Source organism: Panthera onca, chromosome A1 (assembly GCF_046562875.1).
Source record: "Panthera onca isolate mPanOnc1 chromosome A1, mPanOnc1 haplotype 2, whole genome shotgun sequence".
NCBI classification, from domain to species: Eukaryota; Metazoa; Chordata; class Mammalia; order Carnivora; family Felidae; genus Panthera; species Panthera onca.
In genome coordinates, this window is record NC_138339.1 from 170854710 (window position 1) to 170879982 (window position 25273).

The window sequence follows — 25273 nt, forward strand, 5'->3', positions numbered from 1 at the left end:
CAGATTGCTGTGTAACAGAGAGTTTGATCAGTGGGTGTCAGCATTTGGCACTAGAAGAGAAGAAAGTAGGAAAACAATGTGGACTGATAATGTTAGAATAAGCTCCCATATCATATGGACATTTCTCGCAGTGCCGTGCTCTAAACTGCACCTTGAACTTTCCATTATCTCAACAACTGTGAAGATTAAACTCTTTTGAATCCTTAAGCAAAAAGGGTTGTGACCTGGAGTAGACTTGCTTTTGGTTTTCCCCGGGGAGGCTCTGACTGTGTATGTTCCTCTCAATTTCCACCTGGCAGTAGGTCAAGTCTCGCCCCTAGAATTCTCCCCCGCGTTACCGAGTGTGAAGAGAGACCTGTTCAGGGTCATAGGGGCAGCTGCTGTCTCTTTCCCAGGATGGAAATCTGTAAGACCCTGAGAGAAGGAGCCAGTGGAAAAACAGAGATGCTCAGGACTCATTTTAAAAGACTTTTCCAAGCGACAGGGCTAGGTTGTGTCCCTGGCAAGTACGTGTAAGATAGACTTCACCACCTTATAATCTGGTGAGTCTAGAAGAGAAGGCTCCATTCAGTACTTTATAAAGGAAACAAAACCCATTGTACTTGACTTTCCCTTAAAATCCTGATCTGAAAAAGGCCATTTTCTAGATGAGCTGACACAATCCCTCTGCAAACCGCCAAAGCCGAGCTCTCTGAGCATACCATCATTCAGAGTAACAGTGACCATTGGATGATAAGTTGTGTTACATGAAACACGCCATTTTGAGAAATGTCTTTAGGGGCATTCCACTTCAGTAATGTTGTGTTTCTGTGCCTCAAGATTTGCCCGCTGGAGGAGAAGACGAGCGTTTTACCGAATTCCCTTCACATCTTCAATGCCATCAGTGGGACTCCAACAAGCACCCTGGTTCACGGAATGACCAGCTCATCCTCAGTTGTGTGATTTTGCCTCACGGACCGTATGTGGGGCTTTGTCATTTGCAAACTCAGGATGATTTCCAAAGTTAATCACTGGGCTCGTGCAAGACACAGGGAGGACCGAGCACAAGAAGAAGTGAAGGGGAATGGGAGAGAAAGGAACTCAAGAACGGTGTTATTTCATAGCCGATTTTCTAGAAGAGTCATAAGAGGGTACACATATTTTTTTAAATCTTGCTGGCAATATTCGAACTTTTCATTATGTCTTAACGGGGGTGTGTGGCGAACTCTCTTAAGCTGGAGTGAGATTTTATTCTTCCTTACAGAGTAGTATTAAAATAAATGGCCTAGAGAAAACACGTGTTCTGGAATGTACAGAGCAGGGACAGTAGCACTGAAATGGAGGCTGGAGTAACGTTTGCCTCTAGGCTAAGCTGGAAAACCTTGAAAATATTTTTTTTTTCCTGTGGCACATTCAGGTTGAATACAAGAACTATTTTTGTGACTAGTTTTTGATGACCTAAGGGAACTGATCATTGTAACTTTTGTACCAGTGAGCCAGAAGGTTGAGTGCTTTTATACTCATATACTCGCATCTAAAAAATAGGAAAGCTTAAGAAACTATGTGAGCTTAAAACTAGTCAAGCAGTTTAGAACCAAAGGCCTCTATTAATAAACAAAACTATGCTAAAAAATTTAAAAGTAGTACAGTATATTGTAATGTACATATGAGTTTGTTAATACAGTCTCCACACTCTGTACATACATGGATTACATTTCTACATTTTTTAATACTCCTCACATCCGCTTCTGCATTAAGTTTCGTTGTGACAAATTTGTGCCGTTCTTAGCATATGCAATACACTTGACTTTACTGTTTTATCCTTGTACATAAAAAAAGTGCAATATGGAGGTGTATACAGTCTTTGCTATGTTAGGTTTATAAACTTTTAAAAAATCTCATCCTTTTGCCAAAGTGGTGGAGTATGTAATTGGTAAACCATAAATCCTGTGGTGAATCGTGGTGTGATTTAAAGCTTTCACCATGTTATATTTTCTTTTGAGACATTAATTTAGTAATTTTATATTTGGGAAAATAAAGGTTTTTAATTTTATTTAACTAGAATCTCTGCCCTGCTGTAAGTAAACATTCTGTACCACATCTGTATTAAAAATAACATTGCTGATTTTCTGGTAGTGAATATTGGGTATTTATTATTATTAGCCATTCCCAAGAGGGCCAGGATATTGGAATACTTGGGGGTGAACTAACATGGTATATGAAATTTGCTTTAAAAGTTGAGGAAAAGAAAGAGGCTGGGTGGAGGAGACAAGACTGACAAACGTTGGCAGTTGTTGAAGCTGAGGTTAGGTACATGGGGAATCATGGTACCATTTTGTCTGCCCCCGCGTATGTCTCCGTGGTACAGATTTCAGGAGGCAGGTCTAGACCTCAGATCTGCCAGTTGCCTTGGATAAATGCGCTGCTGCAACGTGTCCTGGCTCTGAATTCTACTAGCTGTTGCCGAGCCTGCACAGACACCTGTGCCCTCTGGCTTTTCCTCTTCGGCTCTGTCGAGAGTTCCATCTTCATCAGTTTCCTTGCTTGCTTTTGAGATGACTACTCGGAGACAAGCTGGTCACTGAGCCAGCCGTGCGCTGGCAGCCATGTGTGCACACGCCCTGCGATCTGTGTCATCCCAAAGAAAGCCAAGTCAAGTGACAGCTCTGATTGCAGGTGCCGGTCCTGCCTCTGATATGCCCGGTGGCTGGCAGGTGAGTTCATTGTCACCCAGCCCCGTGTAGTCACAGTGATGAAAGGAAGAGGAGTCTTTCCCCAAGAAGTAAAATGGCTGCTTTTCCTACTTGAAGGCTTTTAAAAGGCTGTTTTTCACATAACCAGTTGAGGAAAGAAAGTGTGATGTACATCTTGAACACCCAGACGCCAAGGATCTTTTGGCGTCTTTGAAACATTGTCAGTCAGTGGTAAGTCCGTATTTTATAGGTGGAGACAAGGTCATGAAGAAGAGACGGTGAAGCATAATGGCAATTCACCAGAGTCGACAGCCCGTCCATTAGCGGATCCGGATTTAGGGCTAAACACAATTCTCCATGAAGGTTTGCCCTGAGTCTCTGACCTCCCCGGTGCAGTGTAATAAACCTTGACTCCAACATCAGCAGGAATGGATATAGCAGTATGTCTCCTTTGTCACTGAGCTGGATTTCCTGGTCATAAATGCCTTATTTAGAAACCATAAAACTCAAGTCACCGTGTAGTAAAATAAATATAAGTCTGGAAAGTGCTAACTTGCTATCTCTTCATTAGACTTGGAGAGTAATTTGTACAGATGCCATGTCAGATATGATTCAGCTTGGAAGGTGACCAACCCTCATTTATTACAGCAGTGGAGAAAGGAGCCATCTCCTTGTTGAAGACATCTACTGTTGACCCCGTGACAGAGCACATTCGTACCAATTAAAAATATCATTTAGTTTACATATAAAATTCTCATTTTGGTATAAAGTCACACAATAAAGTAGCAGTGTATTGGGGAAATTTTTTTAACATTAAAAAATTTTTATTGCTATTTTTAAGTAATTTGTTTATACTTCCCATACATCTTTCCCTTTTTTATTGAGGTAAGAGAAACATATAAAATTTATCATTTTAACAATTTCTTTGCTTTAATTTTTTCATTTAAAATGTTTAGTTTTTGAGAGAGACAGAATGTGAGTGGGGGAGGGAGGGAGAGAGGGAGACACAGAATCCGAAGAAGATTCCAGGCTCTGAGCTGTCAGCACAGAGCCCAATGCGGAACTCGCGCTCACGAGCAGTGAGATCATGACCTGACCCCAAGTCGGATGCTTACCCAACTAAACCCCACAGGCATCCCCCATTTTAACTATTTTCAAGTGTACAATTCAGTGGCATTAAGTCCAATGTTGTGCAATCACCACCACCATCCATCCGCAGAACTTCTTCATCATCCCAAACAGAAACTCTATACCTGGTAAATAATAACTCCTTATTCTCCCTTCAATAAGATTTTTTTGAAGTAACTTTCAGAATCAGAGTGTAGTTAGTATCTTATCAGGAATATTTGCTACCTGGGAAGTAACCAGCTCTAGGTACTATACATAAACAGAGCCAGCTCCTTGGTGTGGAGAAGGCTGCTGAGAATTGGGACGTAACTTGAAAGGTAGCTTGAAAGGTCCCTCCATAAGGACTTGTTTAACCGTGTGACAGAGTTACTCAGTATAGAAACTCCATTGATAAAAGCATTTAATTTCCATCAACAGGGGATCACTTGAATAAACTATAATACATGCACACAATAGAGTACTATATACTTATAAAAAGGAAGTAAGAATATCTCTGTACACTGCCAAGGAGTGATTTTCAGAATACTGTAAGTAAAAATCACAAGACAGGGAAAAGTGAATGGTATGCTACCCGTTATTTAAGAAAGGAAGAATATATACATAAGTAGATTTTGCTTCTGTTTTTTTAGATGGAAAGGAAAACAAACAAAAACTTTAAAGTATTACCTGTGGGGGAAGAGAGAGAATGATAGGTAGAGGACGAGGTTAGATGATAGGCTTGTCCAAATATAATTTGCTTTATAGATTTGGCTTTAGAACCAGGTGAATATTACATTAAAATAATTTTTTAATTCCTAAAAATTGAAAGCAAAATGACATGAATGAGCATAACCATATATCAAGTTGATGACATAAACACAAAGGAATTATTTCAAATGACTTTACCATATAGGAATTTCACTGCGCCTTCCTAGTGGGATATACCCAAAGGACAAAAATTACAGCAACAAATAAGTAAATGATTGACTAATATACAAAAGCCATTTTCAGTAATTATGGAAGTGGTGTATTGTTTTTGTGAGATTGTATTGTTCTTCTGAGACTCGTATGTTTATTCCTGGTGAAAGTAAGTGAGTTATTATGTTGATATCCTTGGGAACCAAGTTTTTGGCATGAGAGGAAAAAAACTTACATCTTTAAGACCAAAGAGGTTAAATTAAAATTTTTTCATTCTGGAGGCACCTGGGTGGCTTAGTCATTTGAGCACCTGACTCTTGATTTCGGTTCAGGTCATGATCCTAGGCTCGTGGGATTGAGCCCTGCATCGGGTTCCATGCTGAGCATAAAGCCTGCTGGCGATTCTGTCCCTCTCTCTCCTTCTGCCCCTCTCTCTCACTCACATGCTTTCTTTCTCTCTAAAAATAATAATAATAATTAAATTTAAAAATTAAAAAATAAAAATTAAAAACTCTTTCATTCTGAATTTGATGTGGAAATACCAACTTGAATTCATGATATATTTATCTTAAACGCACATTTATTAAACACTTATTTCCTAACTTGTTTCACAGAAGATGCCTAAAAACAATGACAAAGCCAATAGCTACTGAGCACCCCTCAATGCCCAAATTGTGCTCTCCAAATACCTTTTCTACTAGAAGGATCCAGGGCTCCCCAAAGAATTGCTGATTCCAGATTTAGGGCAGAAATAGTCCAAGATGAATCTGGAACATCTTTTCATACCAGACAACCAGGGTGCTGGCAAAAAAACACCTGAGGCCCTGTCAAAAGAGTTTAAAGAAGCTCCTTCTAGCTAGTAGCCAGGCATGGAGAGAACATCAGCAAGAATAATAATAGAAATGGATTGGAAATATAAAGTTAAACTTATGAATTCATGATGCTACTAGAAAGATTTAAGAAAAGAAAACTGGTAACTACTGAAGGAGTTAATATCACCAAAGAAAGACAAAAAGACAAAAAGTGCACAACCCACCTATGATGGAGTCTTGCCAGAAACTCTAACCTGAATCTGATCATGTCTCTACCAACTCTCCAGGATAGAGGGCACAGAGGAACATGTTAAATGATACCACAGGAAATTCAGTCAGCAAAATCTAATTCTGTGGAAAGCTTTTAAGACACACAGTCTGGGTTCTTTAGTAAATTTTAAGAAAAAAGAGAAGACCTGTGTATTCTTTGATTCTGGGTTCTCTTGATATGGCATATCTACTATATAAAGTACATAGACTTTTCCTATCCCTTCCTCTGAATACAACTAAAAACCCTGGATGTTAAGTACATTAGAAGAAGAAGAAGAAGAAGAAGAAGAAGAAGAAGAAGAAGAAGAAGAAGAAGAAGAAGAAGAAGGGGAAGGAGTGGTAAGGTGAGGGGAGGAGGAGAAGAAGAAGAAGAAGGTAAGACTCTGAAAGGTAGAGTGAAGAAAGCAGATCAGCTAGGGACCTTGGGAGCCAAAGAATGATACAGTGTTAAGTTTTCCATTTTTATTTTTCCTCCTATATCTCATACTTGGAGCCAAAGAAAATAGCAACATGGAAACTCCTACGGGCACAGACAAAAAAAGACCAACAACACTTTGCACCCATTATGGTGGCTATTTAAAAAAAAAAAAAAGGTGAAGATGCAAAGAAATCAGGATGCTTTGCTTTGCTGGTTGGAATGTGAAACTGTGTGGCTGCTGTGGAAACAGTACGGTGGTTCCTCACAAATTAAACCTAGAATTACCAGATGATCCAGCAATTCCACTTTCTGACGTATGCCCAAAAGAACTGAAAGGAGGGACTTGAGCAGATTTTGTACATCCGTGTCCATAGCAGCACTGTTCACAGCAGCCAGAAGGTGGAAGCTATGCAAGTATCCATCGATGGATGAATGAATAAACAAAACATGATACACACAACAGAATATTACTCAGCCTTAAAAAGGAAGGACATTCCGACCCGTGCTACAACATGGATGAACCTTGAGGACATTATGCTCAGTGAAATAAGCCAGACACAAAAGGACAAATACTGTGGGATCCCACTTATATGAGGTACCGAGAGTGGTCAAGTTCATAGAGACAGAAAGTAGAAGGGAAATTGCCAGGGGCTGGGTGGAGGGGAAGTGGGGAGTAGTGTTGAACTGGCACTGAGTTTCAGTTGACTAAGATGAAGACATTGTGATGGAGGGTGGTGAAGGCTGCACAGAACACTGTGAGTGTACTTAATGCCACAGAACTCTATGAATTAAAACGGTTGAGATGGTAACTTACGTGCCTGCTCTGTCTAGCCAAAGGAAGAAGAAAAGAGCAGCCTACCAAGACAGATCTTTTGGGTGACGCTGGCTCTCCTCTAACCAACACCGTAGAAACACAACCAGCAGTGGCTGAATGGGCAGCAAGGCTCCCACCCACCCAAGGCTCAACACCCCTGCTGGGTGGTGTCAGAGAAGGTCTGAAAGGAGCCAGGACTTTCTTCCAGACTGGCCTAGGGACAGACTGGCCTAGTGGACACCACTGGGGACCCTAGACTTAACAGCAAAAACATGATCCGTAAAAGGACAAAGCGATAGACTGAAGCTCACCAAAAGTAAAAACTTTTGCTCTGAGAGAATTCTGTTAAGAGGATGGAAATACAGACTGGGAGAAAATATTTGCAAACTAATAGAGCTGATAAAGGACTTAATCTAGAGCACGTAAACACTCAAGACTCAAAAGTAAAAAAACAAAAACAAAAAAACAGCAACAATCCAACGAGAACATGGCCAGGAGACTTGAAACATTTCCCGGTAGGGGATATGCAGGTGGCAAATAAGCCCATGAAAAGATGCTCAACGTTATATTAGCCGTTAGGGGAACGCAAATCAGAGCCCCCATGAGAATTCACTGCCACCTATCAGAATGACTAAACTCAAACACAGTGACAACGCCAAGCGCCAGTGGGAATGAGGACGAACTAGATCACTCGTAAATTGCTGCTGGGAATGTAAAATGGCACAGCCATTCTGCGAAAACAGCGTGGCAGTTTTTTTGTTTTTGTTTTTTAATGTTTATGTATATTTGAGACAATGCAAGAGACAGAGTGCAAGCAGTGGAGGGGCAGACAGAGGGAGACACAGAATCCAAAGCAGGCTCCAGGCTCCAAGCTGTCAGCCCAGAACCCGACTCGGGGCTGGAACTCACGAACCGTGAGATCGTGACCTGAGCCGAGGTCAGATGCTTAACCGACTGAGCCACTCAGGTGCCCCAAGCGTGGCAGTTTCTTAAAAGCCACGTATGTAACTACCATTTGACCCAGAAATGGCACTCTTAGGTGTTCATTCCAGAGAAATGAAACCTTACATCTACACAAAAACACATGTACAAATGTTTATATCAGCTTTTGTATGTAACAGCCCCAGACCGGAAACAACCTGGATGCTCTTCAGCGGGCAAATGGGTAACTGGGTGGCGGTGCCTCCACGCATCTGGGCCAGGGGGTGCTCCTCAGCGGTAACCCAGACCGGGGTGCTGTGCATCTCAAGAATTCTGCTGAGTGCAAAGAGCCAGCTCTAAAGGTTACTTACGGTAGGATTCCATTTATGTAATGTTCTTGAAATGACAAAACTATAGAAACGGAGAGCCACCAGATTAGTGATTGATTAAAGGGGCAGGATGGGGTGCCTGGGTGGCTCAGTTGGTTAAGCATCTGACTTCGGCTCAGGTCATGCATGATCTTGCAGTTTGTGGGTTCAAGCGCGTCAAGCTCTGTGCCGACAGCTCGGAGCCTGGAGCCTGCTTCGGATTTTGTGTCTCCCTCTCTCTCTGCCCCTGCCTCTCTCTCTCCCTCTCTCTCTCTCTCTCTCTCTCCCTTTCTCTCTCTCTCAAAAATAAATAAACATTAAAAAAATTAAAGATAAATAGATAAATAAATAGGCAAGATGGGAAGGCCATGCAGAGTGAGGGGCACTGAAGCGGCTCGCTGCCTGCCCTGTCCTGTCTCCTGTCGGCCAAGCGCCCCCATTGCTGCCACAGCCTGTGTTGTTGCCTTTAGCGGGGTTGTCTGAGCCAGGACCACAGCTGGACAGCAGCAGAATGCGTGTCAAAGTGACCGGGCTCCGCTTAGAGCCACAGACACGAACGTCCATCACATGTGGCAGTGAAGCTCAATCCTGCTCTGAGAAAGCTGGTCTCACACTGGGAGGAAAGTAATGAAGTGACCTTCTCCCAATTCCGTCGTAGCTCTTCCCATGCGCACAGGGCCTGCACACGTGTCCCCATTCTCCTGTCTGACTTAACCCCGTGTGACAAATCTGGAGCCACAGAGTTTGGAGGGCACATTTGTCATTCCCTCGGCACTCACGTAGTTTGCAGCTGTGTCGGTGCGATCTGACCTAGCAGGTGTCTGGGTGACACTGGCCTTGGGACAGTGTCCGAGAACCTGCCCTGGAGTCCTGTGGTCACCCACACAGCCCCCCAGCCCAAAGTACCCATCATTTCCCATCCCTCTTAGCAACTGATGGGATCGAAGGCTAGACCTTTGGTACCTTAATACTGTGTGTTGCTCATTGTCCACAGGAAACCACAGGCTCTCTGTCACCCGGTGTGGTCATCTGAATAACAGTCTCTGAGGGACACTGCCCTAGATTGTCCGATGGGCCAGTGTAGTCAGCAGTCCCTATAAGAGGCACACAGTGGGAGTGAGAGAGGAGACGGTGATGGGGGGATAGCGGTAGATGCTAACTTAACGCACCTGCGAGATAGGGGAAGGGCCACAGCCCAAGGAATGCAGACAGCCTCTAGAAGCTGGAAAAGACAAGGAAAGGAATTCAGTTCTAGAGACTCTGTCAGGAAGCCTGCCAACGCCATAATGTTGGCCCAGTGAAACTGATTCCGGACTTCAGACCTCCAGAAGTGTGAGATAATAAATCTATGTTGTTCTAAGTCTCTAAGTTCGTGGTGACTTATTACAGCAGCAACGGAAAACGAATCCACCTGGTATCGTTTTAACTAGCACTCGCTCAAAACGAACCAGCGAATGACACGAGTTCCCTAAAGCCACCTTTTCTCCCCTGCGTCCCGGTTTGCTCTGGGGGGAGCTGTTGCATGTGAATGGACTGCCATTTCTCAGCCGGCCAGATGGCCTCTGTCCTGGGGTGTCACCCCAGCAGACAGATGATGTCTGTTCTAGAAAGCTGCAGCACAGGCCTGAACAGCAGAACTCAGTGCCTTCCCCTGTGGTTTGGACATAACCACCTCATCTGGGCAGGAACCATCCCCTTCGCCCTCCCCCTTGCAGACCTCCCCTTGGACCTCCAGCTGGACTCCAGAGCACTCTGTCATTGTATTCCTGTTTGCAAGGACAAGAGCTGCGCCTCATAGAAAATCCAAACAGCACGTATATAAAAGACAAGTTAAAACAGCAGCAGCTCGCCCAAGAAAAACAGCCTTCTCCCCGGGTATTTATCTGCACGTGGCCACGTAGATGGTCAGGTGGAATTTTACATTAATGTGAGACCTTCTCATTCATGTTGTCTGTTAGCCTGTTTTCATCTCCCATATCTTGGAAAGCCTCCGAAGCCATCCACCTAAATCCAAATCCTAGGAAAACAAACCCTGTACCACCTACATGATGTTCCGGTAGGCAGGTCCACAATTCTTTTTGATCAGTCTGCTTCTATGAAACTTTTGGGTTCATAAGCCACATAAAAACGAAACAAATCATTTACTCAGCATGTATATGCCGGGTGCCTCCTGGGCCCAGCACTCTTTTAAGCTCTGGGGATTCAGCCATGATCAAAATAAAGTTCCACCTTGTGGAGCCTGTGTTCTAGAGAAAGGAGACACGACGGCCAGACAGACATTTACTGTGCCCTATGGGGCCGTGGGCATGACATAAAGCAAGGTACAGGGAGATAGCTGTGCCGGGCCCAGGGGTGACTATTCAGGAAAGGCCTCTCTGACCGAGGAATATCTGAGATACCTGAGCAACAGGCAAGACTGGAGAGCACGGAGGGGCAGGGCATCTGGGACAGGAGGAACAGAAGTGTGTGTGGCCTGGTCCTGGAGCAGCACAGAAGCCCTGGGGCTGCGGCAGGGTGAGCCAGGATGACAGGATGAGGCGGGAGACAAGAGCTGGGTCCTGCGGGACCCTGTTGGCCTCAGGAGCGCTGGCTACATCTGATGCTAAAATAAGAAGCAGTTGGGAGGCTTTGGACACAGACTTGACATGACCAGACTTCTGTTTTCTGCAGATCAGTTTGGCTGCTCTGTGAAGAAGAAGGGATTGTTGAAAGCAGGCAGATCCTTGTAGGCTGTGCCCTTGACCTAGGGAGGCCTCACAAGGGGATGACTGGGTGGGAGCAGAGCAGGAAAGGAGAAGCAAGGGTGTTCTGAAGATACAGGGGATGGGGAGCTGACGGCACTTGCCGGAAGACTGAATCAGGGTCAAGAGAGAAAGAGAGGTGCCAAGGGGGACTCCAGAGTGTTAAGCCTCAACCCTTGGGTGACCGGAGTGGCCGAGTGAGGAAGACGGAAGACACAGTGGGAGGGCTTCTGTTTTGGACATGTTAAGTTTGAGAGGTTTTTATAAGTGATGCTACCAGAAGCACAGTTGGCTGTAGCATTTGAATCCAGGGGAGAGTCCTGGCTCAGGAGAGCTACTGTCTAGATGGTAGCTAGCACCGTGGAGGCTGGATAAGACCATCTCACCAAGTGAGTGTGGATGGAGAATAAGCCCAAGGACTGAGTCGTGGGGCCCTCCAGTGGTAAGAGGTCCCAGAAATGAGGATGAACAGATAAGGAAGGCCATGAAGGAGCAGCCAGGGTCACAGGCGGACCAAGAGAGCGGAATCCCAACAGCTAAGTGAACGAAGTATGCCAAGAAGGAGGGTGCAATTGGCAGAGTCCAGTGAGAATAAAGTGAGGCCCGAGAATTGGCCATTGGCTTTGGCAAAGTGGAAGTGATTGTACCTTGATGGAGGGGGACAGGCCACCTGATTGGAGTAGACTGGGGAGAGGGTAAAGGAGACAAATGGGAGAGTGTGAGTATGGGCAGTTACTGCATGTTTAGCATAAGGGGAAGCAGAGAAATTGGATGATAGCTAGAAAAACCAGATGTGGAGCCAAGGGAGGGTTTGGGGGGTGTTTGATGGCACAATCACAACGTGTTTGTGTGCTGTGAAAATAGTCCAGTAGAGAGGGGGAGAGATGATAAAGAGGGGTGCCCTCAGACAAGAGGGAAGAGCTCCAGGTGTGGGGAGGGAGGGGGCGAGGCTGGCTGCAGGACAGCAGGACTGGGTTGGGGGGTACGGGCTGGTTGGGGCGGGGGGGAGGTGAGCTGAGCGTGTGTGCCCTTTTGTGGCTGCTTCCGTTTCCTCAGGGCCATGTACTGAGAGATAAAGGGAAAGGTGTCACAGTTTCTAGAGAGAGAAGACATCTCCATGATTTCATTTTTGCACGTGTCCCTGTCTCTGAAAATCTTAGGAAGGAATCACTGGGTCAAAAGGGAACTTGCATCTTAAATTCAGCCGGCATCACCAAATTGCTCTCCAACAAACGACGTGAGGTCAAGGGCAGTCTCATTATTTTGCTCCTTTAAAACATAGCCTCTTTCTTGGGCTGGTGGTGGAATTTCAAAGTTTTCTGACGAATGTTCCAATTACAATTTGCTTTGGACTTACAGCCTGGTGTAGCTTGATGGTAGTTTTGGGGACTCGAGCAAATAGGAAAAGACAAGGAAATGAAGCCACCAGAGGTGAGTTGTGTCTTAATTCAGTCCATACTTAATAGCGCTTTGGCCTTGGGCAAACTTTCCTTTGCCTCATTTTCCTCATCTGTAAAATGGGGCTGGTAATAGTTCCCAACATGTTGAGTGGTCCTGAGGATTGCATGAGTGAAGCACTTATTACTGACTGGCTCTTGGTAAGCCCTCGGTAAATGTCGCTTTTAAAAATATAAGCAGATTCGGGGCAGCTGGGTAGCTCAGTCGGTTAAGCGTCTGACTCTTGAATTCACTTCAGGTCATGATCCCAGAGTCTTGGGATCAAGCCTCCAGTCAAGTTCCATGCTGTGGGTGGATTCTGTTTAAAATTCTCTCTCGCTCTCGCTCTCGCTCTCTCTGCCCCTACCCCCCCCCCCCACTCTCTTGCTTTCCTTCTAAAATAAAAAATAAATAATTTTTTTTTAAAAAAGTTAAGCAGATTCCTATTACAGCACTTCTCCGAGCCTTTTTTTTTTTTTAATAGACTTTTGCTTCCAAGATAGGTCTCTACTGAGTGTTTCCCCAAATTAACTGATTGAGGCACTCCCAGGACACTGTCCCACAGAGCCCACTCTGGCGACTGTCCCTTTAGACCACATGAGATCTGCCCTCTGTCCTTCTGTCTCTCTGTTCCGTGTGGAGGAGTGGCCCAGACAGGGTTGCGGAGACGTGAGCCGGGAGCACAGGTGCAGCGGTTACCCCCTCCACTGGGCAGCCATCTGTGGTAGGGCAGGACACACAGTGACCGAAGAGGGGGAGCCCCTCCCAGGAGACCAAGCCCATGCTCTTGGTGTATGAGGCAACTTGCCACAGGCGGGTGTGATGCCCAGCAAGGGCCTGGGGCTTGTCATACGGCACAGACGTTGGGCAGCACGACGGGCAACAAAGTGTGGAGCTTGCTCTTCCTTGTCTGCATGTGACTGGAGCAAATTCATTTTTCACCCTCTGTGCCTCCCTCTGCAAGGGCTCAGCCACACCACCAGGGGTAAAGCCATCAGGTCAGGGGTGAGGCCACACCACCCCTGCCTCGGATGCAGGTGATGTGTACGTATTAGAGGCAGACCATCAAGGCTAAGGAGAAACACCTTCCTCTTGTTTGGAGGAAGTAAGAACAATGGTTACAGTAGTTCCTTGAAGTCAGTGTCAACTAGAATTTGCTGGAATGTGGACCCACTGGTTAGGATGGGGTGGTGGCACCTACAGGTATGCTGATGGCAATCACTGGGAATTGAAGTTAGAAACAGAGCCACTAGGGTGTACGTGTGTGATGTACGTATGTATATGTTTATACATACATAGACATAAAGATATACATACATATAGATATACATAGATGTATAAAGACATATATACATAAAGATTTATTTTAAGGAGCTGGCTCACACAATTATGGAAGCTGGCAAGTCCCAAGATCTGCAAGGTGGGTTGGCAAGCAAGAGACCCTAGAGAGCTTATGGTGTAGTTCTTCTCTAAATGTCAATAGGCTTGAGATCCAGAAATAACCAGTGTTTCATTTTGAGTCCAAAATCAGGGAAAAGTTGATGTCCCAGTTGAAAAGGCTGTCAGGCAGGAAAAATTCTCTCTTATTCAGAGGTGGGTCAGCCTTTTGTACTACTCAGGCCTTCAACTGATTAGATGAGGCCCACCCACATTAGGGAGGTCAAGCTGCTTAACCGAGTCTATTGATTTAAATGTTAATCTTATTCAAAAGCGCCCTCATAGACACACCCAGGATAACGTTTAGCCAAATATTTGGGCACCCCGTGGCCCAGGCAAATTAACACATAAAATCATCCATCACACCTACGATTTGTAAAGGGAACCATGGCCAAAAAAACAAAAAACAACACAAAACAAACAAAAGAACAAAACACAAAAGAGGCTTAATTGTTAAACTTTAAAACTTGGAGCAGCAGCATCCAAGACCTAAACCCACCATTAGGGTGTTGAAGTCACCAGGTGCAAGAGAAGTTGAGAAAGAACTTTCTCTCTTTGGACATAAGACATTGAGCCGAGCTCTGAAAGATGCCCAGCGAAGGAGGATGTATCTCTCAGGGAGGAGGCCCAGAGACTGTCATGGTCAGACTCTGTTCTCGGTGTGACTGACCCATCAGCTCAGGGGTAGAACAGGACTTGTGTCTCATTGTGTGAGCTGGCGATTTGCTCAGTCGTCAGCCATAGCCTCTTCTCATCCAGCTCCTCCCAGGAGGCAGCACTTTCCAGACCTTGTTATTCTTAATCTTCACGGCACCTTGCTATAAAGAAGGAGGTGGTTTCATCTGATGAAACCAATCCTCAGAGAAATGGAGGAAATTGCCAAAGGTCACATGGCAAGTGGTGGAGCTGGGATGCTAGTCAAGATGTGTCTGACCAGGGAGCATGGTCAGCTACTGGTTCAAGAAGGGTGGGCATTCCCTGGCCAGCCTGATGCCTAGGGCCACCCTCTGCAAAAGCCATTACCCAAACCAGGAGGCGGAGAGTGAGCATGTGAGCTACATGGTGCCCATTCCCCAAATTCATATGTTGAAGTCCTAACCTCCAGTACTTTAGAATGTGACTTTATTTGGAGATGGGGGTCTTTACAGAAGTGATTAAATCAAAATAAGGCCTTCAGGGTGGGCCCTAATCCAATGTTATGGGCATCCTTATAAGAAGAGGTTAGGGAGAGCCTGGGTGGCTCACTCCATTAAGCATCTGACCTTGGCTCAGGTCATGATCTCACAGTTCGTGGGTTTGAGCTCTACATCAGGCTCTGTGCTGACAACTCAGAGCCTGGAGCCCGCTTCGGAGTCTGTGTCTCCCTCTCTCTCTGCCCTTCCCCTGCTTGTGCTCGCTCACTCTCTCTCTCTCTCTCTCTCTCTCTCTCTCAAAAATAAACGTTTAAAAAATTGTTTTTTGGGGCTGGGTGGCCCAGCCCATTAAACATCCAACTTTGGCTCAGGTCATGATCTCGCAGTTCACGAGTTCAAGCCCCACATCGGGCTCTGTGCTGACAACTCAGAGCCTGGAGCCTGCTTCAAATTCTGTGTCTCCTTCTCTCTCTGCCCTTCCCCTGCTCGTACTCTGTTTCTCTGTCTCTTAAAAATAAATAAAACATTAAAAATGTAAAAAAGTGGGGCGCCTGGGTGGCTCAGTCGGTTAAGCGTCCGACTTCAGCTCAGGTCACGATCTCGTGGCCCATGGGTTCAAGCCCCGCGTCGGGCTCTGGGCTGATGGCTCAGAGCCTGGAGCCTGCTTCCAATTCTGTGTCTCCCTCTCTCTCTGCCCCTCCCCCGTTCATGCTCTGTCTCTGTCTCAAAAATAAATAAAACGTTAAAATAAATTAAAAAAAATAAATTAAAAAAATTTAAAAAAATTAAAAAAATAAAAAAGTAAAAAAGTAAAATAAAAATTAAAAAATTGTTTTTAATTTAAAAAAAGAAGAAGAAGAAGAGTTTAGGACATAGACAGGCACAAAGGGAAGACAATGCGAGACACAGGAAGAAGACGGCTGTCTGCAAGCCAAGGAGCGAGGCCTCAGAAGAAACCAACCTTGCCAACACCTTGATCTCTGGCTTCCCACCTCCAGAACTGTGAGGAAATAAATTTGTTGTGTAAGCCTCCAGTCCATGGTGCCTCGTTACAGAAGCCCGAGCAAACTAACCCAGCAAGATTCCCAGCAATGAGGGAAGAGAACAGGGGCTTCCCCAGCCACATAGAGAGACTCAGGACCCTCGGTAAAACAACAGTTTGAACAAAAATGTCACCAAACCAGGACAGAAATGAAGGCAGCACGCCTTTGGAGGAACTAGCCTTTGCTCTGAAAGCAAGATTGGGAAATATTAATTGCCACCATTGGCTTTGGCGGTCTTGTGTGACTGGTTCTTAACGACATGCTTCCTAGGAGTGGACATACAGCAATGTGGGCATGTCACCGGCTCACCTACTTTCCACCCTTCTAGATAGGGGGTAACCAGGAATGGAAGGCAGTATGCCTTTCCTGTCACCATCTCTGACGTGGTCACAAAGAGCCGTCCTCAAGCCCCACTACTTAGCTTAGCAGTGAAAGAAGGACTGAGGAGTCTGAAAAGTTAGGTTCTAGCTCAAGCGGATCAATCACAGAATCACATCACTATCTCTGCAAATCAGCCTCGTTATCTGTGAGAAAAATTCCTATTCCTCTTGATATCACAGAGGTTTTCTCTCAAGTAAGACCATTCATTACTATTATACCCCCACCTGCTCCCCAGAACTGTAGTGGGCTTGTTATAAAGACATAAAATAGGATATCTAAGCAAGCATAATATAATTGAAGTTGAGAAATGGAGGGAGGATATGGCTGTATATTATACTGTGCCATATGGACTAAGCCCAAAATTTAGCTCTGGGCATCCTGGCAGCCAAGAGGAAAAGTGGAACACTTTCAGAAATAGGAAAAAGAGGGGCGCTTGGGTGGCTCAGCCAGTTAAGCCTCCGACTTCAGCTCAGGTCATGATCCCATGGTTCTCGAGTTTGAGCCCCGCATTGGGCTCTGTGCGGACAGCGTGGAGCCTGCTTCAGATCCTGTCTCCCTCTCCCTCTGCCCCTTCCCCACTCACGTGCACTCTTTCTATATCAAAAGTAAATAAACATTAAAAAAATAGGAAAAAGAAAACTGTAAAGTATAAGATACTACAGTTTCACTTACTATACTTTTTTAAAGTAAACATTATACATATTTAAAATGATAGTTTTATTTTAATGTGCAGATTCCAAACATGAACAGAATGCATCCAGGTTGTAAACTCGAATTCCTTGCATTTCTAGACATTTTAGGCTTTTGAGACTTGTTGAGTTTAGGACAGATTCACTTATCCCTTGTAGCCTCTTCCCAATCACAATCTCATGTTCTAGGCAAATCCAATCAACTTTTTTTTTCTCTCCTTCTCTCTTTATAAAAATAGCATCTATACTTTTTTCTAAGTATGAGAGCAATCCCTGCTCCTAGTAGAAATGAATGCATAAAATATTGAAAACTATAAATGAGAATTAAAATATCCGTGATCCCCCCGTCCCATCCCTTCCAGATGACCGCCACCGACATTTCTGTGGATTTCATCGCAGTATCTTCTTTATGTTTTCTGACTCTCCTAGTACTTCTTGACCCACAGATTTTTGCTTGCCTCTACCTTAGAAATGTTGGCACTGGATAAACACTGTGTAGGAGCCTCTAGATTTACCAGCTTGTCAGCGCCTCCCGGACTTGGAGTTTGTTTCCTTTAAAAGAAAAGTGAGCAGCCCGTTCCTGGTGCCAGTCTCGCCTCTCCCGCCTGCAGAGCCTTGGGCAGCAGCTGCCTCCACGGGGCCGAGGCGTGGACGTGTCATCGTGGACAGCTGGCGTGACCAAGTCCCACTCTGTGCTGCAGATTGCCAGCAACCCCGGTCTAGTGGCAAACTGAGTTCCAAGCCACTATAATTGTCTTTGTCCAATATTCCTAATCTTCTCAGTGAAATTTACCTGAAGGCAGAGTGGGCTTTGAGAAAGGGCTTCTCATCACCGCCCCACTCCACTAAAAAAAAAAAAAAATCCACAGCACGATTCTGAACTTTCTTGCCCCTTCTCTTTATATTATTGATTCATCATTGACATAGAACGTTGTATTTGTTTCAGGTGTGCAATCTAATGATTCCGTATTTGTGTATATGGTGAAATGATCAGCACAGTAAGTCTTGTTACCATCCGTCACTGTCTGCCCCTTCTCAGTCCACTGTTGAAATTCCAAATGGATACAGATTAACACACATCATTTAAAAGTACCACTCCAGGGGCGCTTTGGTGGGCGGTTGAGCACCCAACTCTGGATCTCAGCTCAGATCATGATCTCACAGTTCTTGTGTTTGAGCCCCACATCGGGTTTTACACTGAGAGTGTGGAGCCTGCTTGGGATTCTCTCTCTCCCTTTCTCTGACCCTCCCCCACTCTCTCTCTCTCTCAAAATAAATAAATAAACATTTAAAAAGAATCCCACACCAAGAAATCTGATCAGCCAGTCTTTGTGAGAATTATGCTAACCTGTGATTTTCCTTTTCATACATGATTCTAACTGCACCAAGGGGTGGAGAACTGATTGCAGGGAGTAAAAGAAGCCATTTTATTTCATTTTTTTAAATGTTATTTATGGGGGATGATGGTGGGGCAGAGAGAGAGAGAGAGAAAGAGAGAGAGAGAGAGAGAGAGAGAGAGAGAGAGAGAGAGGAGAGAAGCCCAAGCTGGCTCCATGCTGACAGCAGAGAACCTGATGTGGGCTTGAACTCGTGAACTGTGAGATCACGACCTGAGCCAGGATCAAGAGTCGGACACCCAACTGACTGAGCCACTCAGGCCCCCTCTGTCTTCCATTTTTCTATTTCCTTTCTTCCACATCAACAGCCCTAGTTTTCAGAACATCAAGAATGGTGGAATCAGGGGTGCCTGGCTGGCTCAGTTGGTAGAGCTTGGGACTCTTGATCTCAGGGTCATGCGTTTAAACCCCGCATTGGGAGTAGAGATTATTTAAAAAAAAAAAAAAAAGAATGGTAGAATTAGAATATAATTACCTATTTGCTTTATTCCACATTACATATCTGACAACTCAGAATAGTAAAACCAACATTATCTCAAAAAGAAAAAAAAAGAACTGAATAATACCAAGTGTTGAAAAACATTTAAAACCACTTTTGCAATCCCTATCAAAATAACACCAGCATTCTTCACAGAGCTCGAAGAAACAATCCTAAAATTTGTATGGAACCAGAAAAGACCCTGAATAGCCAAAGCAGTCCTAAAAAAGAAAACCAAAGCTAGAAGCATCACAATCCTGGACTTCAAGCTGTATTACAAAGCTGTAATCATCAAGACAGTATGGTACTGGCACAAAAACAGACACTCAGATCAATGGAACAGAACAGAGAACCCAGAAATGGACCCACAAACATATGGTCAACTAATCTTTGACAAAGCAGGAAAGAATATCCAATGGAATAAAGACAGTTTCTTCAGCAAGTGGTGCTGGGAAAACTGGACAGCGACATGGAGAAGAATGAACCTGGACCACTTTTTCACACCATACACAAAAATAAACTCAAAATGCATGAAAGACCTAAATGTAAGACAAGAAAATGTCAAAATCCTAGAGGAGAAAGCAGGCAAAAACCTCTTTGACCTCAGCCACAACAACTTCTTACTCAACACATCTCCAGAGGCAAGAGAAACAAAAGCAAACCTCAACTATTAGGACCTCATCAAAATAAAAAGTTTCTACACAGTGAAGGAAACAATCAGAAAAACTAAAAGGCAACTGACAGAATGGGAGAAGATATTTGCAAACGACATATCAGATAAAGGGTTAGTATCCAAAATCTATAAAGAACTTCTCAAACTCAACACCCGAAAAACATATAATCCAGTGAAGAAATAGGCAAAAGACATGAATAGACACTTCTCCAAAGAAGACATCCAGATGGCCAACTGACACATGAAAAAATGCTCAACACACTCATCATCAGGGGAATACAAATCAAAACCACAATGAGATACACCTCACACCTGTCAGAATGACTAACATTAACAACATAGACAACAACAGATGTTTACGAGGATGTGGAGAAAGAGGATCTCTTTTGCACTGCTGGTGGGAATGCAAACTGGTGCAGCCACTCTGGAAAACAGTATGGAGGTTCCTCAAAAAATTAAAAATAGAACTACCCTACGACCCAGCAATTGCACTACTAGGTATTTATCCAAGGGATACAGGTGTGCTTTTTCGAAGGGGCATATGCACCCCCATGTATATAGCAGCACTATCGACAATAGCCAAAGTATGGAAAGAGCCCAAATGCCCATCAATGGATGAATGGATAAAGAAGATGTGGTGTACACACACACACACACACACACACACACACACACACAGTGGAGTATTACTTGGCAATCAAAAAGAATGAAATCTGGCCATTTGCAACTATGTGGATGGAACTAGAGGGTGTTATGCTAAGCAAAATCAGTCAGAGAAAAACAAATATCATATGACTTCACTCATATGAGGACTTTAAGACATAAAACAGATGAACATAAGGGAAGGGAAGCAAAAATAATATAAAAACAGGGAGGGAGACAAAACATAAAAAACTCTTAAATATGGAGAACAAATAGAGGGTTGCTGGAGGGGTTGTGGGAAGGGGGATGGGCTAAAAGGGTAACGGGCATCAAGGAATCTACTCCTGAAATCATTGTTGTACTATAAGCTAACTAACTTGGATGTAAATTTAAAAATTAAAAAAAAACAAAAACGATTTTTGCAGTTATTTTGTCTTTAGGGTTCATCCAACTAGGGATATCCAGTCAAATTAGTGTACGTTAAAGTCACTTGGGATAGTCAAGGTATCTGTATCACTTTGTTTCTGATTTGTAGAGATAGTTCTTTTCAAATTTAATTTTGTTTATGACTTGGGAAAACATTCACATAGCACAAAAAGACATGGAATGAACTCAAATGCATACTGATAAGTGAAGAAGCCAGCCTGAAAAGTCAACCTACTGTGTCATTCCAACTAAGTGACATTCTAGAAAAGGCAAACCTATGCAGATAATAAAAACATCAGTTGGTTGCCATGGGGCTAAGGGGGGGCGGTTTGAATAGGTGGAGCACAGAGGATTTTTAGGGCAGTGAAACTGTTCTGTAAAATACTGTAGCAGGGGATGCACGCCATTATGAATTTGTCAAAACCCACAGAACATACATCATCAAGAGCCCTAATGTAACCTCCGGACTTTGGGTGATAACGACATGTCAGTGTTGGTTCACAGAGTGTGACAATTGTCTTACCCTGGTGCAGGATGTCCATCGGGGGGAGGACGTGCTGCATGAAATCTCTCTGTACTTCCCACTCAATTGTGTTGTGAGCCTAAAACTATTCTAAAAAATAACGTGTATTTTTATTTTGTCAGTTTCCAATGTTCCAAGTTCAAACATCTAAGAAAAAAAGGTACATTTAAAGAAGTTTAACTTCTACACTTGGACCTTCTATTCTCTCCTGTTCCTTAAAGAAAATCAATTTTAAGTGTTTTGGATTATCCTTTGGGTTTTTTTTTTTCAGTCTGTCTGTCTGTCTGTCTGTCTGTCTCTCTCTCTCTCTCTCTCTCTCACACACACACACACACACACACACACACACACACACACACACCCCTCCTCCACTTCCTTAGATAATGGCGGCATGATTCTCCTACTTAGCACTCTTTCTGGAGCTTTCCCTATAGTAGTTGTGTAGGTAACTTTCTATCCCAAGAGTCATCATCCCTGTTACTTGTGAAGCACAGTAGTTTATCCAACTGCTTAAATTCTGTCTTGTTTTTCCTTCGGAGCCATTAAAGCTATTAATGCATTTTCAAATCCATGGGCATCCAGTTGTGCAGTGGCCTTTGCTTGCTCTCTCTGTGGCTTTCAACCTCACTAGCTCCTCATCCATGGCAGGGGCTGGAGCACCTCTCTCTCAGGTTAGCATTGGACCTCTGCCTCTGTCCCAGTGGGTGCTGAGTCATTGGCTTCTCATCCAATTCCATTTAAAGCCCTCTTACCCTCCTGGGTCCTGCAGATAAGGGGAGCAAAGTCCCCTTGTAAAGAAAGGGACACATTCTGCTGATCTAGATGAATCTGAAACCCTTGCCTCTCTGGGAAGGCTCCATTGCTGAGCCAGAGGGGACAGCACTTGTCCCACTGGGTAGGCTCACACTCATTCCTGTCGTGGGGCCCCCGTGTGGCGTCCCCTCCCTGTCACCCCCGCTGCAGTCATGCCACACACCAGGGTCTCTTTCAGAGTGCAAATGCCATTGTACTCAGCCTTTTGGGGGAGCAGTCACTGCTGTTGTGAAGACAGGTGGATCCATGACTTTGTACCTTCAAAAGGGCATCTAGAGATCAGCTTTGGGGCCAAATCTTTCCCAGGCTTGGTGGCATGCATGTTTTCAGACTGAGAGGTTTTGATATGGGTTTTTGAGCCAAGAAACCTGGACTCAAGCCTTTGAGAATCATCTAATCCAGTAGTTCTCAACTCGGGATGATTTTTGCCCCTCAGAACATTTGGCAATATTTGGAGATACCTTTTTGATTGTCACAAGTAGGGGAAGAGGTTGATTGCTACTGGGATCTAGTGGGTAAAGACCAGGAGTGTTGCTAAGGGCCTGCGGTGCAAGGGACTGTCCCACAACAAGCCTTACCTGGCCCAGAATAACAGTCGTGCCATAGTTAGAGGCCTTGATCTAAATCCTTGCTGGTGACGAAGGAGGCAGTTACAGCCTGGAGTAGAGGAGCTTGTTGGAGGGTCTCGGCCCCCATCCCAGACCTACTGACCCAGAACCTGCATTCCAACAAGACCCCAGGTGGTTCATCATTCATTACAGTTTGGGGATCACTTCTTTAAGTGATTCCCGATCTCCAGCCCAAAATCCAGAGGGGCCTGATAGCAAAAGTCAAATTTCCCCGCAAATGTAGCACTCAACAGAAGCTGTCTCAAAATAGCCAACTCATGTAATATCTTCGAGACACTGATTTCAAGAAATGATCTAGCCTAATCATTTTTATTTCTAACTGGAGATAAGAAGACTTCACAAACCTGGCAGTGATGTGTCCCAGTGCCTCTAAAGCCCCCTTAGGCCTCACGATCAGAGCACTTGCTGCTCAGTTACAGAGGCTGCAGCTCTGAAGCCCTCCACCCACTGCAGCCCCGGTTATTTCCTGAACATCCGAACAACCTTCTTGGAAATCAAGCCTCACAAGAGCAGACTCAGTCTTTCCTAGTGCTGAGCACAGTGCCTGGCTACTAGTAAACTCTCCATGTGTTGGGTTCATGGAATTGAGAGAAGCCAAGAGAGAGAGAGGAGAGCGAGGGAGAGAGGGAAGAAGGGGGCAGGCCGGCCAGCTCCTGCACAAGGCATTCGGGACACAGAATCTGGGGTCCGGGAGAAGGAAGCCCAGAAGCACGGCTTTCAAGGAGGCCGTCTCCATCTCTCAGAGGGCAGCAGGGGAAGCGCTGAGAAGGCAGGGCTGACAGCTCCCATCCACCCCCTCTCAGGCCTCAGAATTGCTCCAGAATGTTCTTCTATTTGAAAGTCATCAGCTTGAAGCCTTTCCCTTCCCCCTGTGCACCCACACCACCACACCACTTCCAGAACGATAATCTCTGTGACCTGCCAAAGAGCCCGGAGACCAGCAGCAACTTGGACCCGACCCCCGAGCTGTCTGCCCGCTCTCGATGGCCTCTCGGTGGACGCGTGAACAGAATTCCCCGGGGCCGGGCACACCACTGCAGCAAGAGACCTATTGCCATGATTAGGCGCCACCGTGCTGATGAAGCACTGACCCAAGTGTTTTGTGCTTATCTTGTTTTTCTGCATCACTTCACAGTGAGCCACCTACCAGGAAAAGGAGGCTCAAAGGGTACAGTGATTTGCTGGCAGAGTCAGGACCAAACTCCAAGTCCCCTGGGCCAATGTTCCCCGAGCCAGAACTGGCAACTGTAGCTCTAGCTCGTGGGCGGCTGGAGAGATAAGGCAAAAAAAAGAGAGGCCTTTTCTTATTCATATTAAGTCTTCAATGTGTTTAGCCAAGTTCTTTGTATTTCACATTGTGCCGTAAATAATTTCAGGAGATCATAAGGTAGAAAGCGGAAAAACGGGTAGAACATAAACAGAGGCAAGAGAGGGGCCAAGACAAAATCTATGTAATCAAAGACCCGGACGCTCTCCCACAGGAGGCACGCACCTTTGCTTTTCAGTGGAAAAGAAACTCAGCTTTCAATAGATAAGTAAAACAATTACAGGAGAAAAACCCAAGTGGTCCTGAAACCAGGGTAAGACGCGAACTTCTCCTTAGGGTCCCTGAAGAATGACCATCTCAGCCACAAGCTTCCAGTGGACCTTGTGCATCAAAAAGCCAAGGGCAGCATATGAAAGGGCAGTTGGGTAGAAGCAGGCCTGCCGGGGACATCGGCACACAGCCCGGCCCCAGTCCCTGCGGGGCTGCCCCATTCCAGGGGCACACCTCTGTCACCAAGTGCACCTCCAGACATGGCGGCCACCTGCCTCCCAGCACCCGGCTCTTGAGCCTGATGGCCGAGACTCAATCTTCCAACTACCAAGAACAGCTCACCCTTAAGTGTCCATCTTCCCAGCGGCTCCAGTACCCTCCTTTCACTGGTAGCCCAGTAAAAACTTTGGCAGGACTAGAGGCCATCAGAGACACTGAGGTTGTGACTTTGGATAGGAGCTCATTTTAGTCCATTCTATTCGAGTGGCACACAGTGGCCAGGACAGCTAGGGGACACACCTTAGCGCTAATGCATGGTAACTAACGGGACAAGTTTTCACTGTCTTGGGTAACTTGGGGGAGGATGATGCTCTGATCAAGGCCAGAGGATCCACTCCCGAAGCCAAGCCATTCCATTCTGGCATTGCTTCTGTCTTATCACCCTCTCACAAAGCAATCAAGGAAACTAGGAGGGGCGCATAATCTTGGTCGTCGTGAGACTGGACCACCCACCCTGGTGCAGCCACAAGCTGACCACACGATTACGTCAGAAGTCAGCCCATTCTTCTTACTCATTGCATGAACGCATGCTGGCCACCCGCCTTGTGCCACACCCTGTGCTGTGTTTTGGGGACCCCCTCGGGACAACACCATGTTATCAGTGTCTGATCCAGGACAATGTACACAGCACCAGGGACAGTTAGGCCAGCTTAACAAAGACAGACGTTTCAAAGCAGGGGAGGATATTTTAGCCTAGAGGGACTGGTGCTATAGG

At 45.2% G+C, this 25273-nt stretch overlaps 1 protein-coding gene and 1 long non-coding RNA gene across 22 annotated transcripts in view; both read left to right on the forward strand.

Moving 5' to 3' along the window:
* Positions 1–2105, forward strand: part of DOCK9 (dedicator of cytokinesis 9) — a 290719-nt gene extending 288614 nt beyond the window's left edge. For all 21 annotated transcript variants that reach the window (XM_060636782.3, XM_060636789.3, XM_060636803.3 and 18 more), the window contains one exon: positions 820–2105. In XM_060636782.3, coding sequence (XP_060492765.2) covers positions 820–942 — 123 coding nt within the window. In that variant the 3' untranslated portion in view covers positions 943–2105. The remainder of the gene's footprint in view (positions 1–819) is intronic.
* Positions 2106–12051: 9946 nt separating this feature from the next.
* On the forward strand, positions 12052–18426 carry LOC132681892 (uncharacterized). The gene is made up of 2 exons (XR_009611301.3): positions 12052–12481; positions 15905–18426. It is a non-coding gene; the product is annotated as an uncharacterized LOC132681892 (long non-coding RNA).
* Positions 18427–25273: the final 6847 nt, after the last annotated feature.